This window comes from Ochotona princeps, chromosome 21 (genome assembly GCF_030435755.1).
Source record: "Ochotona princeps isolate mOchPri1 chromosome 21, mOchPri1.hap1, whole genome shotgun sequence".
Classification (NCBI taxonomy): Eukaryota; Metazoa; Chordata; class Mammalia; order Lagomorpha; family Ochotonidae; genus Ochotona; species Ochotona princeps.
Genome location: NC_080852.1, coordinates 24,283,874 through 24,297,530, shown reverse-complemented (window position 1 = coordinate 24,297,530; position 13,657 = coordinate 24,283,874). Strand labels below are relative to the sequence as shown.

Here is a 13,657-nt window from a genome sequence, read left to right as displayed (position 1 = left end):
GAATGATTCTACAACTTTGTGAATATGTCAAAAGCCATGGAAGTACAACTCGCTTTTATTTTTATTTTGGATGGTCAATGTGGGAAGGGTCGAGGATCAGGGGAAAGTGGGTGAGACCATTGTTTACACATACTCTTTTTCTTCTCCTATATCTGGGGGGGAGATGGAGGGGACACAAGGGGAGAAACCACATCCACTGAATTATACTTCAAAAAGCCATACTTTGGGCCGGACGATGCAGCCTCATGGCTAAAGTCCTCGCCTTGCAAGTACTGGGATCCTATATGGGCATTGGTTTGTGTCCCTGTGGTCCTGTTTCCTATCCAGCTCCCTACTTGTGCCCTGGGAAACCAGTCGAGGATAGCACAAACCCTTGGGACCCTGCACCCACATGAGAGACCCAGAAGAGGCTCCTGCTCCTGGCTTCAGATCACAGCTCTGGCCGTTGCGGTCACAGGGGGAGTGAATCAGCAGATGGAAGATTTTCCTCTCTACATCTGACTTTCCAACAAAAATAAAGTAAATATTTAAAAAAAAAAAAAAACCCATACTTCAGTAAGCTTGTTTCAGTATAAAAACAAAACCTCGACAGCTAAAAGCCATGTTTGGTAATTAAAACCAAACTGATCGAAGACCCAGAGTTGCCAACCCATGCAAGGGCATCCAGCATCACAGCCCTCAGGCAGCTGTGACTGTGCAACCCTCCGAATAGCCTAAATACAAACTACTACACCACACCCCACCTGCCACCCCGTCGCTTGCGGTAAGGCTATGAACAGTGGTGTGAATGGAAACTGGCACAGCCAATCCGGAACGCAGGGTCAGCAGCTTCCTGACCGAACCTCCAGGCTAGCAACTGCTCTCCTGGTAATCAATCCCAGAAAAATAAGCCATTACTTACACGACTGCTCGTAACAACTCACTTGCAATAGCCAAAAGGTACCAGAAGGCACAACAACACATGAATGGTAAGGCAGGCTGCATGATATCCCGAAAGACTACTCCCCAGTCATCAACGGGCTACCAGACCCAACAGATCTCAGGGCAGCACTAGTCATCGGAACGGCTGACCCAAAGACTCAGACACCATGTGATTTTACTTAGGAATGTTCTCCAAATGTCCAAAACCATAGAGCGGCAGTGCAGACTGACAGCTGCCTGGCGCTAAGGAAGAAGGGCAGAGGAGGAACAGCTGTGGGAGTCCTCTGTGTTGAAGAACTGGTCTTGCGTCTTGACTGAGGAGGTGGTCATATATACCCATGGGATAAAATAATATGGAATTACACTTGCTTTATAAAAGCATCAGTCTCCTGAATTTTGTGTCACATTATACCTACATGAGATTCAATGAGTGGGAGAAACTGGGTGGAAGAAACATGGGACCCATCAGCAGTATCTCTGCAAAGCTTCTGTGAATCCATAATTATTTCAAAACAGAAATTAAGCATCAAAATTAAAACCCTATTTAAAAAGTCAACATGTATTAACAGTCCCTGAGAGCAAGTTCTTTGGCAGGTGCAGGAGATGGCAATCCAACACAGGCCAATGGGGCAGCCAGCCGCACATGGGCGGGCCGGTGGGCAGGTGAGGTGCGCAGCTCTGCGCTCTGCACAGGGAATCAGTACCTGCATCAAGCTGCTGCTCGGCACTCATGTCCTCAGCACATGGGCTCCCTCCTGCTGGCACCGAGGAAAGGCCTTGTGGTTTTGCAATGATCCAAGAGACCGGGACGTGCAGCTCTCCAGCGTCTGTTCAATGGGCAGCCGAGGATCCGAGAGCAAGTGCTGAAGAAACAAAAACCCACACGTGAAGAGCCTGAAGCCCAAGTGTGTCTGATGATGCACAGACACGGCACAGAGTGGGGAACACCTTAGCAGAACAGATGGGAGATGGCCTTCTCCCACCCTCCCCGATACAGGAGGAAAAAAACCCACGGAAACATCTGTCCCATCCACCTTCCTCTGTACCTGACCCTCCCCGACCCTAATCAGAGGCCCACATGAGTGTAACTCTCTCAACTATGTAAACACATTTTTAAAAAAGATGAGAGAAAAAAAATTTCCTAATTGGAAAAGTGTGTGCACGTACGTGTTGTGTATAGAGCCTGAGAGTGCATTATCAACATCCTAATAAGACTCTAAAGATCACAATAAATTCTCACACACACACTACACTGTGAACCTAGATTGTCTTACTCCGCACTCCCAACCAGAGAAACTGCAATTCCTGGTGGCTGCCAAGGGAGGCAGGCGTTAGCTGGCAAAATCATGAATACAGCTCAGGAAAACAGTATGCCACTTCAGCTAGTTTCCATTTCATTCACCAAGAACATTACACAGAACTAAGTGTACCACCTACACTTAGTTCATCAGCCCTACATCAGTCCACACTGGTAAAGAATTCCTCAAAATAATCTCTTAGCCCATCGGTCCTTTTTAGAAAACGGCTTTCCTTGGGTGTAAGTCACACACTAACACTTTCTAAGTTTACAATGCAGTAAGTTTTGAAAACTCTGTAGAACTGTGTCATCACAACTACCCCATTTGAGGATACTCCTGAGAGAAGCAGGCTCACGTTCACCTGCCTGCAGGTCTTGCCCACCAACGCCTCAGCCCTGGTGCCCACGGACACGCTTGCCAGCTCCAGAGACTTCGCTTTCCCTGGACTTTTCACATAAACGCAACCATACAATTTGTGATCTTTTGATTCCTCTCACTTAGCACATTTTTGAGATCCATTCACGCTGCAGAATTTATTTATTTATTTACCCACCTTTTTTTTTACACATAAAACAATCTTTGGGCACCATGTTTACATGTGTCTGACAGATGAGACAGCATGGGACACCAGAGGAGCAGGAGAGGTCTGAGCAGCACAGTTCTCAGGGTGACCTGAGAAGCTCTGAGTGTATACACAGCCCCGGCCACCATGGCTCATAAACAACCCGAGCTGCTGCAGTTGTTTGGCTTTCATTACTATAATGAGATGCCAGAGGCAGGCTCTTGCAGAAAGAAAAGGAAGCTATGATTTATGGTTCTGCAGGTGCAAGGTATAGGGGCCACATCTGGGAACAGCCTACTTGCAGGCAGAGCCCAAGGCAGCACACTGCATATGGTGGGAAGCAGGGAGGATGTTGTCCTTCTCCCTCTCTGCTTTTAAGCCACCAGGATTCAGCCTTGTACCTCCATCCCAAGGACCTCATGTGATCCCACTGCTTCCTGAAGGGACCATCATTCAATGCCCAGGTAGATTAAGTTCCCATTCTCTTAGTACAACGATGACTAAATCCCAACACATGAAGCCCAACTGTCACCAAACCACAGCAACTGCAAGAAAAAGTCACCTTTGATACTAATGAATGCCTTGACAGGACATCAGCCACCCGAAGGGAGAAGCTTCAGCTGAGTCACAGGTCATGGGGTCTCCAGCCCAACTGGAAACCAACTATGGGATGCCACAGACTACCACACAAGATCATTTTTTTTTTAATCTGTAAAACAAGGTAAAGGTCTTTTTTCAGATTTTAAGATTTCTTAAGCACGGAGCTGAATCAAAAATGGAACTGCCAGGACTTGAACTGGCACCCATCTGGAATACTGGTGCCACAGGCGGAGACTTAGCTTGCTAGGCACCACATTGCCCCCCACCCCAATTTACTTTTCTATCCCAAGCCAAAATATATAAACTACTCCACTAATTCACCAGTAATACCCATGTATTCATCAAATGCCAGCTTCTTGTCATACTAGGCACTGGTACAAGCCATCAAGACAGGTTCTGCTTTCCTAAAGCTTATTTTTCACCTACATGGGGCAGAGGAGGGACAGCACAGGAGACAGGAACATCATAAAATGAAGCAAAAGAAAAGCAAGTATTACTGTACTCATCACAAAATTCTGTGCTGAGAAAAGATAAGGTCAAGATTGTAATTTGCCTTTACAAAGTAACAATTCAGGGTCCTGGAGCTATACCCTAAATCCTCACTGGTTCTGCTCCTGTTCCGGCTGCTCCACATTTCATCCAGCTCCCTACTTGTGGCCTGGGAAAGCAACTGAAGATGGCCCAAAGCCTTGGGTCCCTGCACCTATGTGGGAGACTCACAGATGCTCCTATTCTGAGACTCATCAGCTCAGCTCCAGCCTTTGCAGCTACTTAGGGAGGGAACCAGAGGATGTAAGATCTTTGCCTCTCTTCTCTGTAAATCTGCCTTTCCAATTAAAAAAATATATATCTTCAAAAGAAAAAAGTAACAATTAAGGACACATTGTTTACGCCTACAAAACGGGTCTTTAAGAGCCAAAAACAATGTTATATAAATCACCATTGCAGAAGAAAACATTTTTAAAAGTAACAAATTTAACTGGCTATAATTTGAAATTCTGTTCACCCATTGTTAAACCCAGAGGCAGTCAATTCAGTGGTTGGAGGAACTACTTCCATTTACAATTAAAGACATCATATTAAAACTATGCCAATGAACTACAAAATTTTTTTAGAAAAAACTCTATAGAGGTGGACGTTTGCCACAATTAAAAAGCAGCTTGGGTCACTCTGCTTAGGACCTGTATCCCAGAGTGCCGGGGTTTGGATACAGCTCCATGTCCCATCTCTGTACCCTGGGGGGCAGTCCTGGATTTGGCCCCCTGTCTCCCATGTGAAAGAAGTGGAAATAAAACTGTTGCTGCACTTCAAAAACAGCTTGCAATATTTTGAACAGTTAAAAGCAAACTTGCAGTAAAACTATACAGCAATTCTGCCACTAAGCATCTACCAAGGAGAGATAAAAACATGGCCAGCAGAGACTTCCCTAAGCGTTCAATGCTGTGGACCAAAGACAACCTACACACCCATCAGCAAGGGACCAGATCAGTGAGATCTGGTGATGTGTGCTCACAGCGCAGCACCTCTGGGCAATGAACAGAACTAATCTCAATACAGGCAATGGCTCTCAAAGCCTACACAAAGGAAATGTGCCAAAAGCAAAAGATGACATATGAATGATTCCCTTTGTATGAAATTTCTAGGAAAAGCAAAACCATAAAGAAAAAAGGCAATCAGTGGTTTCCTAGAGCCAGGGTTGAAGCAGGGACAACCGGACACACTTTGAAGAGTGAGGGAGACATTCTAAAACTGAACTGTGCTGAGAGCTGCACAACTGTGCGCTCTACTGAAGCTTGCCAAGCTGGCATTTTAAATGCAAACTGGTCTTCAATAAAGACCCTTTTTTTTTTAAACGACGTGAGAGACTAACAACCCACTTGACATTCAGACCTTACAAACTGCTTTCTGTATTTTTTTCATTTATTTTTGTCATTTTGGTAAAACATAACTATCACTTTCATCTTTCAAATGCTCACTTTTATAAAGTACATTCACAAAATTATGTAGCTAATTTTTAAAAACTACATTATGCACAATATAATGGAAATTGAGGTTTTAGCACATTTTAGCATTTTCAAAAAAATAATGTTGGGCTCCAGTGTCTCACTGTCTATAATGCCAGTATTCCACCTGAGTCCTTATTCAAGTCCCGGCTGCTCCATTTCCCATTTGATTCCTTTATGAGGTGCCTGGCAAAGCAGTTGAAGATGGCCCAAGTGCCAGGACCCTTGCCTCCTTCACAGGAAACATGATGGGATTCTAGGTTCTTGGCTTCAGTCTGACCCAACCCCAACCCCAACTCTTGCAGCCATAGAAGCTCTCTCTTCTCTCTCGCCCTGTAGCTCATTCAAATACACACATACACACACACACACACACACACACACACACACATTTAATATACATATTTTAAAAAACAGAACTTAGGTCAATAATACATTTTGATGGGTTTTAACAGGAAGAGTCAACTTTTGGGAGTAAACAGAAAATTCAATGAAACAATCCTATTATCTAAAGTTTGTTTTAGGGGTGGTTTCTTAGCACAGCTGTGAAACTGCCAGCTGGACACCCACTTCCCATACTGGAAAGGCTGTGTTCACCATCTTGCTCCGCTCCCAGCCCTGCTTTCTGCTAATGCAACCCTGGGAGGCAGCAGGTGACGGCTCAAGGACTTGGGTCCCCACTACTCACACTGACACTGGCCTGCCTCAGTCCCAGCTGTTGAAGACATTCTGAAAGTGAATCAGTTATTGAAAGCTCTCTCTTTTTCAAATAAATACACTGCTAAAGAATTTAAGAAAAAGTGTTTAAAATAATACTGAAAGGGAATAACAACAAAAGGTAATGCTTGATTCTTAATGAGATTATGAGTGGAAGGTAGGAAAATCAATGAAGGACATTACTACAACAATTGGAAGAATATACAGGCCACCAGATTCCTTCCTTTAATTTACTGGATATGCAAATTTACAGAGAGTAAAAGAGCTTCCATCCACTGGTTTACTCCCTAAGTGGTTGCAATGAATGGCCAGAGCTGAGCTTCTTCTGCGTCTCCCACATGGGTGCAGGGTCCCAAGGCTTTGGCCCATCATCTACTACTCTCCCAGGGGACTAACAGGGAGCTGGATGGGAAATGAAGCAGCCAGGATGCAAACTAGCACCCAGCAAATGCAACAAAAGGATTTAGCCACTGAGCCATTGCACTGGGCCCCTTACTCTTTTCTATAGGAAACAAACATTTATTTGAAAGAGTTACAGGTACAGAGACAGCTCTTCATCCATTGTTTCACTCCTCAAATGCCCACAATGTCCACAGCTAGGCCAGGCAAAATACAGATCATTCAGGTCTTCCACAGTCGGGGGGCAGAGTCCAAACACTTAATCCATCTTCTGTTGACTTCCCCAACCCAGCTTGTGGACAAATTGGCTCCCATATGGGATGCTGGGGCCGCAGGTAACAGCTTTACCCATGAGGCCACATCACCAGTCCAGAGCAGGTCTTCCTTAGAGTTGCAAGCTAAAATACTGGAAGTGAAATATAAAATCCAAAGTCTCTAATGCTTCAAAAAAACAGAAAAAAAATTGCCCATATATATTTCATATGTATACATACTCATACATATAAACATTGATATAAAATGAGACCCCCCCCTTAGCAAACATAAATTGTAATGACATCTTAAAACTGAGGATGTTAATAAAAATTGATATATGCAAGCTCTTGACCCAACTCCCTTTTTCATCTTCAAGAGACTCACACAAGAGTGCAAATAAGGAAAGGGTAGAAAGTTCCATAAAAATTTTAAGAAACTACTCATATCTCTCAAAAGAAGGCTGGGTAAGAAACACGTATCAGACAATTTTAAATTAAATTGGGAGGAAAAAACCGATAGTCACAGGCCTAGCCAGTGTGACGGCTCGGTGACTAAATCCTCGCCTTGCATCCACCAGGATCCATATGGGTGCCAGTTTGTATCCCCACTGCTCCGCTTCCCATACGGCTTCCTGTTTGTGGCCTGGGAAAGCAGTAGAGGGTGGGCCAAAGCTTTGGGACCCTGCAGTCACATGGGAGACCCAGAAGAAGCTCCTACCATTGCAGCCACATGGGGAGTGACCAGTGGACAGAAGATCTTTCTCTCTGTACATATGTCTTTTCAAAAAAAAAAAAAAAGAAAGAAAGAAAGGGAGGAAAGAAGGAAGAAGGGAGGGAAGGAAAAAATGAAAAAAGGAAGGAAGGAAGAAAAAAAAAGGAAAAGAAACAGAGAAAGGGAAGAGAGTGGTAGTCATCTTCTGTCTTTCCTTCCCAAACGAACAATATCAACAAGGTGGATGGGGTGTGTTCTACACTACCTACACGGGCACCTGTGAACATTGAGTTCAGTTCAGCCCAGGGTAGCCCTCTGTACACTCTCAAACACCCTGAACCCAGCAGGCAGCCAAAGGAGAGTCCTCCTCACTGAGGCTGGCTCCCCAGCAGGCAGCCCAGCATACCCAACGCAGGAACAACACAGCTCCAGCTAAAGAAGGAAACTGCCGACTTGAGTGGAAAAGACGACTGCTTGTTCCAAACTGCGTCATCTACAGAGATCTCCAGCTTTTTCTTCCAAAGGTTTAAATGTTATCTGCTTGCGTACTGTGCCATTTCTGAATCATAATCAAGGCAATATCTCAAAAACAGCAGTGGCACAGGCATTTAGCCTGTGTCTGAGACATCAGCGAGGACGGCCATGTCCCACCTTGAGTGCACGGGTTCAAGCCCTGGCTCCAGCTCTGGGAGGCAGTAGTGAGGGCACAGGGGCTGGGCTTCTCTAACTCACTGGGAGGCCTCATATACTTCCTCACTCCAGGCTTCTGCCAAGCCCCAACTCCAGCTGCTGCTGGCATCAGCAGGTACAGGTGCACTCTCTCTCCCCCTCTCTACTTCTCAGCTTCTTACAAATAAAGGAAAATGTAAAACATTTTACCAAAGAGATCTAGGCTCAAAGTTATCACATCAACAATCAATAGATAGGAGGTATTCTCCACAAACTATTTGGCACAAAGTGTCCATTAAACACCTGCTGAAGCAAAGTTTACTGAATAACCCAAGCCAAAACTGCAGGTCTGTATTCTTTATATGACTGACTGATTTGTAAGGTACAGCAACAGAGAGAAGAGACAAAGACAGAAAGATTGTCCACCACTGGGTTCACTCTCACAACAAACACAAAACACAGAACTGAAGGACCAAAACCAGGAGAAGGCAGGAATTCCAGCTATGTCTCCCACGTGGGTTGCAGGGACCCAAATACTTCAGCCATCATCTACTGCTTCTCAGGCTCAGCAGCAGAAAGCTGGATGGGAAATGAACAGCTGGGACTGGAACTGGCAGTCCCGTATGGGGGGTGAGGGGAGCACTGCAAGCAGTGGCTTAACTTGCTGTGCCAGAACACTGGCACCCTCATGAAGGTGGTGAACTCACAGTCCCAGGCCACTGACTGCAACCAGGGCCCACAAACCCACTGGAAGCACCTGTCCACTAAAAACTGGAGCACAAATGTTCAAAACAGCCTCTTCTTTAAGTCACATGACACTCATTAAGTTCCAAAGCAATGAGACTAATGATTCTCAGTAAAATCAACCAGGACACCTACTGTACATATCTCTCATGGTTGGCCTTTCTGCCCTTTTTGGACCAAACTCCAAATATTTTACCAGACTATAGTATGTCCATTTTTACTCTATAAATATGGTTACTTTTATAGACCTCAGTTTCAAAAGAAAAGGCACCTACAGTCATTACATGACAACCAGTATCACAACTCAAAATCAAATCCTCTCAGGGAAGAGAATTTAAAGTAAAAAGTAAGTTCCTACCAGTAATACAGTTTTAATAATATCATATAATACACTAATAAGGGCCCAGCGGCGTGGCCTAGTGGCTAGAGTCCTCACCTTGAACATGCCGGGATCCTATACGGGTGCCGGTTCTAATCCCGGCAGCTCCATTTCCCATCCAGCTCCCTGCTTGTGGTCTAAGAAAGCAATCGAGTGAATTATTGGATGAAGATCTTTGCAATAGATAGATAAATAAATAAATCTTAAAAAAAAAAAGACTACAAGCTCTGTGAGACAGAGCCCTTGTTCCATAAAAAAATACACTAATAATACAGTATGAATAACAGTAATATAGCAATAATATTAAAACCTTAAAACCCATCGTTTTAGAGATCATACTGAATTATTAACTGATACAATACTCAAGATTATTATAAAAAAATACAGATGGCAGCACTGGGTAGGAGCAGCCAGGGGACCACAGGTCAGAAAGGCTTCCCAATAGGTCCAACCACCACCAAGGCATCCCAGTGTCAGAGAGAGGGACTGTGGTGTGTGTGTGGAGAGCAAGAGCCTAGAGGCTGGCTTACAACCAAGATATCATGTCAGGGGACAGCATGACAGGATTCAGACACTTCCACATTTTATAAAGGACTTGGTCTTACATGATCTCATGTGAACCCTCACAACAATCTATCACAGTTTACATGTGAGGCATTGCTGGCCACTGCCCACCTGTCTCTTCTCATGACTATTTTTTTTAAGATTTACTTGAAAATCAAAGTTACAGAGAGAGAAGAGACGGACAGAGATGGCCACCAACACCCAGAACTGAGCCAGATCAGAGCCAGGAGCTTCATCTGGGTCATTCACAAGGGCACTTTTGCTTGGGGCATCTTCCGCTGCTTTTCCAAGGCCCTTATCATGGACACTTCCCTATATGGGAAGCTGGTATTGCTGGTGGCGGCTTTAACCACTAGGCTGCAGTGCTGGCCCTATGAGCTGTTTTTAATGCCATGTTTCCTTACATGACTGTCTCCTGGCCATGGATTGTACACTTGAGCACCATGGTGGCCTGCTTGCCCCAGTATCACACAGTATCCCAGCTGCCCCTCAAAGGGCCCAGGAGAATGCCTGAGGCCAGCAGATGCTCACTGCATAGGTAGGTACGTAGGGACAGCTGAGCGAGCCTCCTTCTCCTGCTGTTAGTGTTAGTGTCCATGGTACTGCGATACATCAGCAGTCAGAAGAGCTGCAAGAGACAGAGACAGCAATGGGGCCAGAGGAAGAGAGGTTAAAATGATCATTTGACAACAGAGAAGCCTTGTCAGATTTTTTTTTTATTATTATTTATTTTTATTACAAAGTCAGATATACAGAGAGGAGGAGAGACAGAGAGGAAGATCTTCCGTCCGATGACTGACTCCCCAAGTGAGCCGCAACGGGCCGGTTCGCGCCGATCCGAAGCTGGGAACCAGGAACTTCTTCCAGATCTCCCACGCAGGTGCAGTGTCCCAATGCATTGGGCCATCCTCGACTGCTTTCCCAGGCCACAAGCAGGGAGCTGGATGGGAAGTGGAGCTGTCGGGATTAGAACTGGTGCCCACATGGGATCCCGGGGCGTTCAAGGCGAGGACTTTAGCCGCTAGGCCATGCCGCCGGGCCCAGCCTTGTCAGTTTTAATACCTCTTTCTGGCACTAGAAGAGACTTCTCTTTCCTCTTAGGAGAAAGGAAAAATACACAGAAACAAGTTATCACACTGCCTGTCACCTTCACAGCTACTTCAGAAAATGGCTGTCGATGAGATATTAGATTAAGAACATACACACAAAAGGCTAATATTTGGAAATTAATTTTGCGAAAAAATGTCTTACTGCCTTGCAGAATGGAATACATCAAAACAGTAAGAAATAACTAATGCATATGAGTGTAACTAAGGCCAAGCTGAGAAACCCTGGACTAGAATTTGGATCCAAGGACAAAGACACCAACACCAAGGGGTCCCCTGGCTAGACTGGACACAGCACAAGCAGCAACATAAACAAGAGGAACAGATTAGAATCCACTGGATTAGAGCTCATGTTGGCAGAAACAAACTTAAACAAAAAGCTTAATGAGGCAGGGGACAATTACACAGTTCAAAAGCAAGAGTCTACAAACTCCTGGAAAATAACAAGCTACAGAACTTCCTGGTACAGAGGTCTCACTGAGACCACCTTGCGCAGCCCCTCGTCAGCAAAGAGCCAGGTGGAAACGCTGTCCCATGGCAGGGTGCCCTGGAGACCCTGCCCCACGGCTCTAGGGACTGCTGCCAAAGACACACAGTGGTAGCCGTTCATGTCATTATGAGAACACATCAGGCAGACCCATACAGAAGGCTGCCCTGCAAAATAACGGGTCAATTATTTTTGGCAGCTCAAGACCAAACCAAAAGGAGCACAGGGAACACTTGGCCACTCAGTACAAAGCAGGTGACCTGGAATAGTTGGCAGGCTTCCCGGGACAGTCAAGGAGCATGGGCTGGTAATGGCAAGGGACATTCCTGTCCAGATTTGGGGTGTTACTTTGCAGTGCAGTGCAGCAGAGCAGCCCCACTGCTGGAAGCACACACAATGGAGTTCCAGGATAAAGGCGTCAGGCAGACATCTCACAGCCAATGGCTCTAGAACAGGGGAAGGGCCGCCTCTTACTGAAATGCTCCTGGTTCTGACTGGTGCAAATTTTTAAACATGTATTCTTAAGATGATGATTACATCTCCAAAACGGAAAGTAAAGGATATAATCGTAACACACACCTGGGTCTTCTTTCTAAGTCCACTCCTTTTGTACCAACAGTGCTAGTAGCCTGAGTAAGACAGTGTTGCACAACACAACATCAAAAACAGGGCCTGGAGCAATTGGCTAGTGGCTGAATCCTTGCCTTGCATGTGCTAGGATCCCATACAGAGGCAAGTTCGTATTCCAGCTGCTCCACTTCCCAACCATCTCACTGCTTGTGGCCTGGGAAAACAGTTGAGGATGGCCCAAAGCCTTGGGACCCTGTACCCACATGGGAGACCCAGAAGTTCTTGGCTCCTGAATTCAGATAGGCTTAGCTCATGCCATTGTGGCCACTTGGGGAGTGAATCAATGGACAGATTGTTCTGTATCTCCTTCTTTCTGTTTATCTACCTTTCAATATAAAAATAAACTTTAAAAAAAAAAAAAAACAGGCATCATGCATTGCAGCAACTTGGAAGATGATTCTACTCTTCCGGGTGTCAAGAATCCAAGTCCACTCTACTGAACGGATCACCAGCTTTCCCCAGAACAGCCACATGCACGCAATCCAAAGGTCTGCACAAGAGACAAGAGTGCCTCCCAGATATTTCTCAGCCACATTTCAGGCTTGCATCCAGTGAGACTGACTTCGTCGGTAGGCCTAAAAAGCAGGCAGGCTTCCTGATGTCTAGCAATTTGTATGACTACAGGGATATTTACGATTCTTCACTCCAATGCCATTGCTCTGTAGTTAAGAAAACTGCTCCCAACTGCTCTCGGGGCAGGCCAGGGCACAGGCAAAGCAGGCCCAGAGAGACCTGGGCTGCTCTGGACTCCAAGCATTCAGTACCACCTCATGGTAACACTGGAGCTCCACAGCAAGCACTATGATGACCATGGCTCAGAAGACCACTGTTCTACCAGGACTAAGAAATTCACAATTCAGTTCTTTCGCCCAAAATTCATGAATTTTCCACCGCCTTGTACCTCTGGTATTTCCAAGCATGATAAAGACAACTACTATATGTCTATGTTTAAACAAGTCTCCTGTACCACGCACCAAAGCAATGTCTTCCTTACTTCCAGTTTCCATGTGGAACATGTAGAACTGTAACAACTGTCTCCATCAGCAGCCTCGGCAGTTTACAGCAATCTGATCCTCTCCTTTCCCTCACACACAGGTACCTATAATCAGCCACAGCACTGGATAAAATGCCTTTCCTAAAACACCTTACTTTTTCTAAAGATTCATTTTTTAAAAAAGATTTATTTATTTTTATTACAAAGTCAGATATACAGAGAGGAGGAGAAACAGAAAGGAAGATCTTCCGTCCAATGATTCACTCCCCAAGTGACTATAGCAGCCGGTGCTGTGCCGATCGGAAGCCAGGAGCCAGGAACTTCTTCCAGGTCTCCCAAACGGGTGCAGGATCCCAAAGCATTGGGCCATCCTCTCCTGCTTTCCCAGGCCACAAGCAGGGAGCTGGATGGGAAGTGGAGTTGCCGGGATTAGAACCAGTGCCCATATGGGATCCTGACACATTCAAGGCGAGGACTTTAGCCACTAGGCCATGCCACCGGGCCCAGAATTTTAATCCTAAATATTTGTTATACCATATCAACTAAATTACACCAGGGAAAGGATTTTTTAAAAAAAGGTGGGGCCGGCGCAATGGCCTAGTGGCTAGAGTCCTCACC

At 45.4% G+C, this 13,657-nt stretch overlaps 1 protein-coding gene across 2 annotated transcripts in view; it reads right to left on the bottom strand.

The window, feature by feature from the left end:
• The window catches only part of SFMBT1 (Scm like with four mbt domains 1), an 86,056-nt gene that overhangs the window by 48,272 nt on the left and 24,127 nt on the right, over nt 1-13,657 (bottom strand). Inside the window, exons 1-2 of one of the 2 annotated variants that reach the window (XM_058678534.1) lie at nt 3,344-3,462; nt 1,626-1,784 (exon numbers count right to left, since the gene is read on the bottom strand). In XM_058678534.1, the coding sequence (XP_058534517.1) occupies nt 1,626-1,653 (28 nt within the window). In that variant the 5' untranslated portion in view covers nt 1,654-1,784; nt 3,344-3,462. Of the gene's footprint in view, nt 1-1,625; nt 1,785-3,343; nt 3,463-13,657 lie in introns of those variants that run through there. The other variant, XM_058678533.1, reaches the window with a different exon arrangement.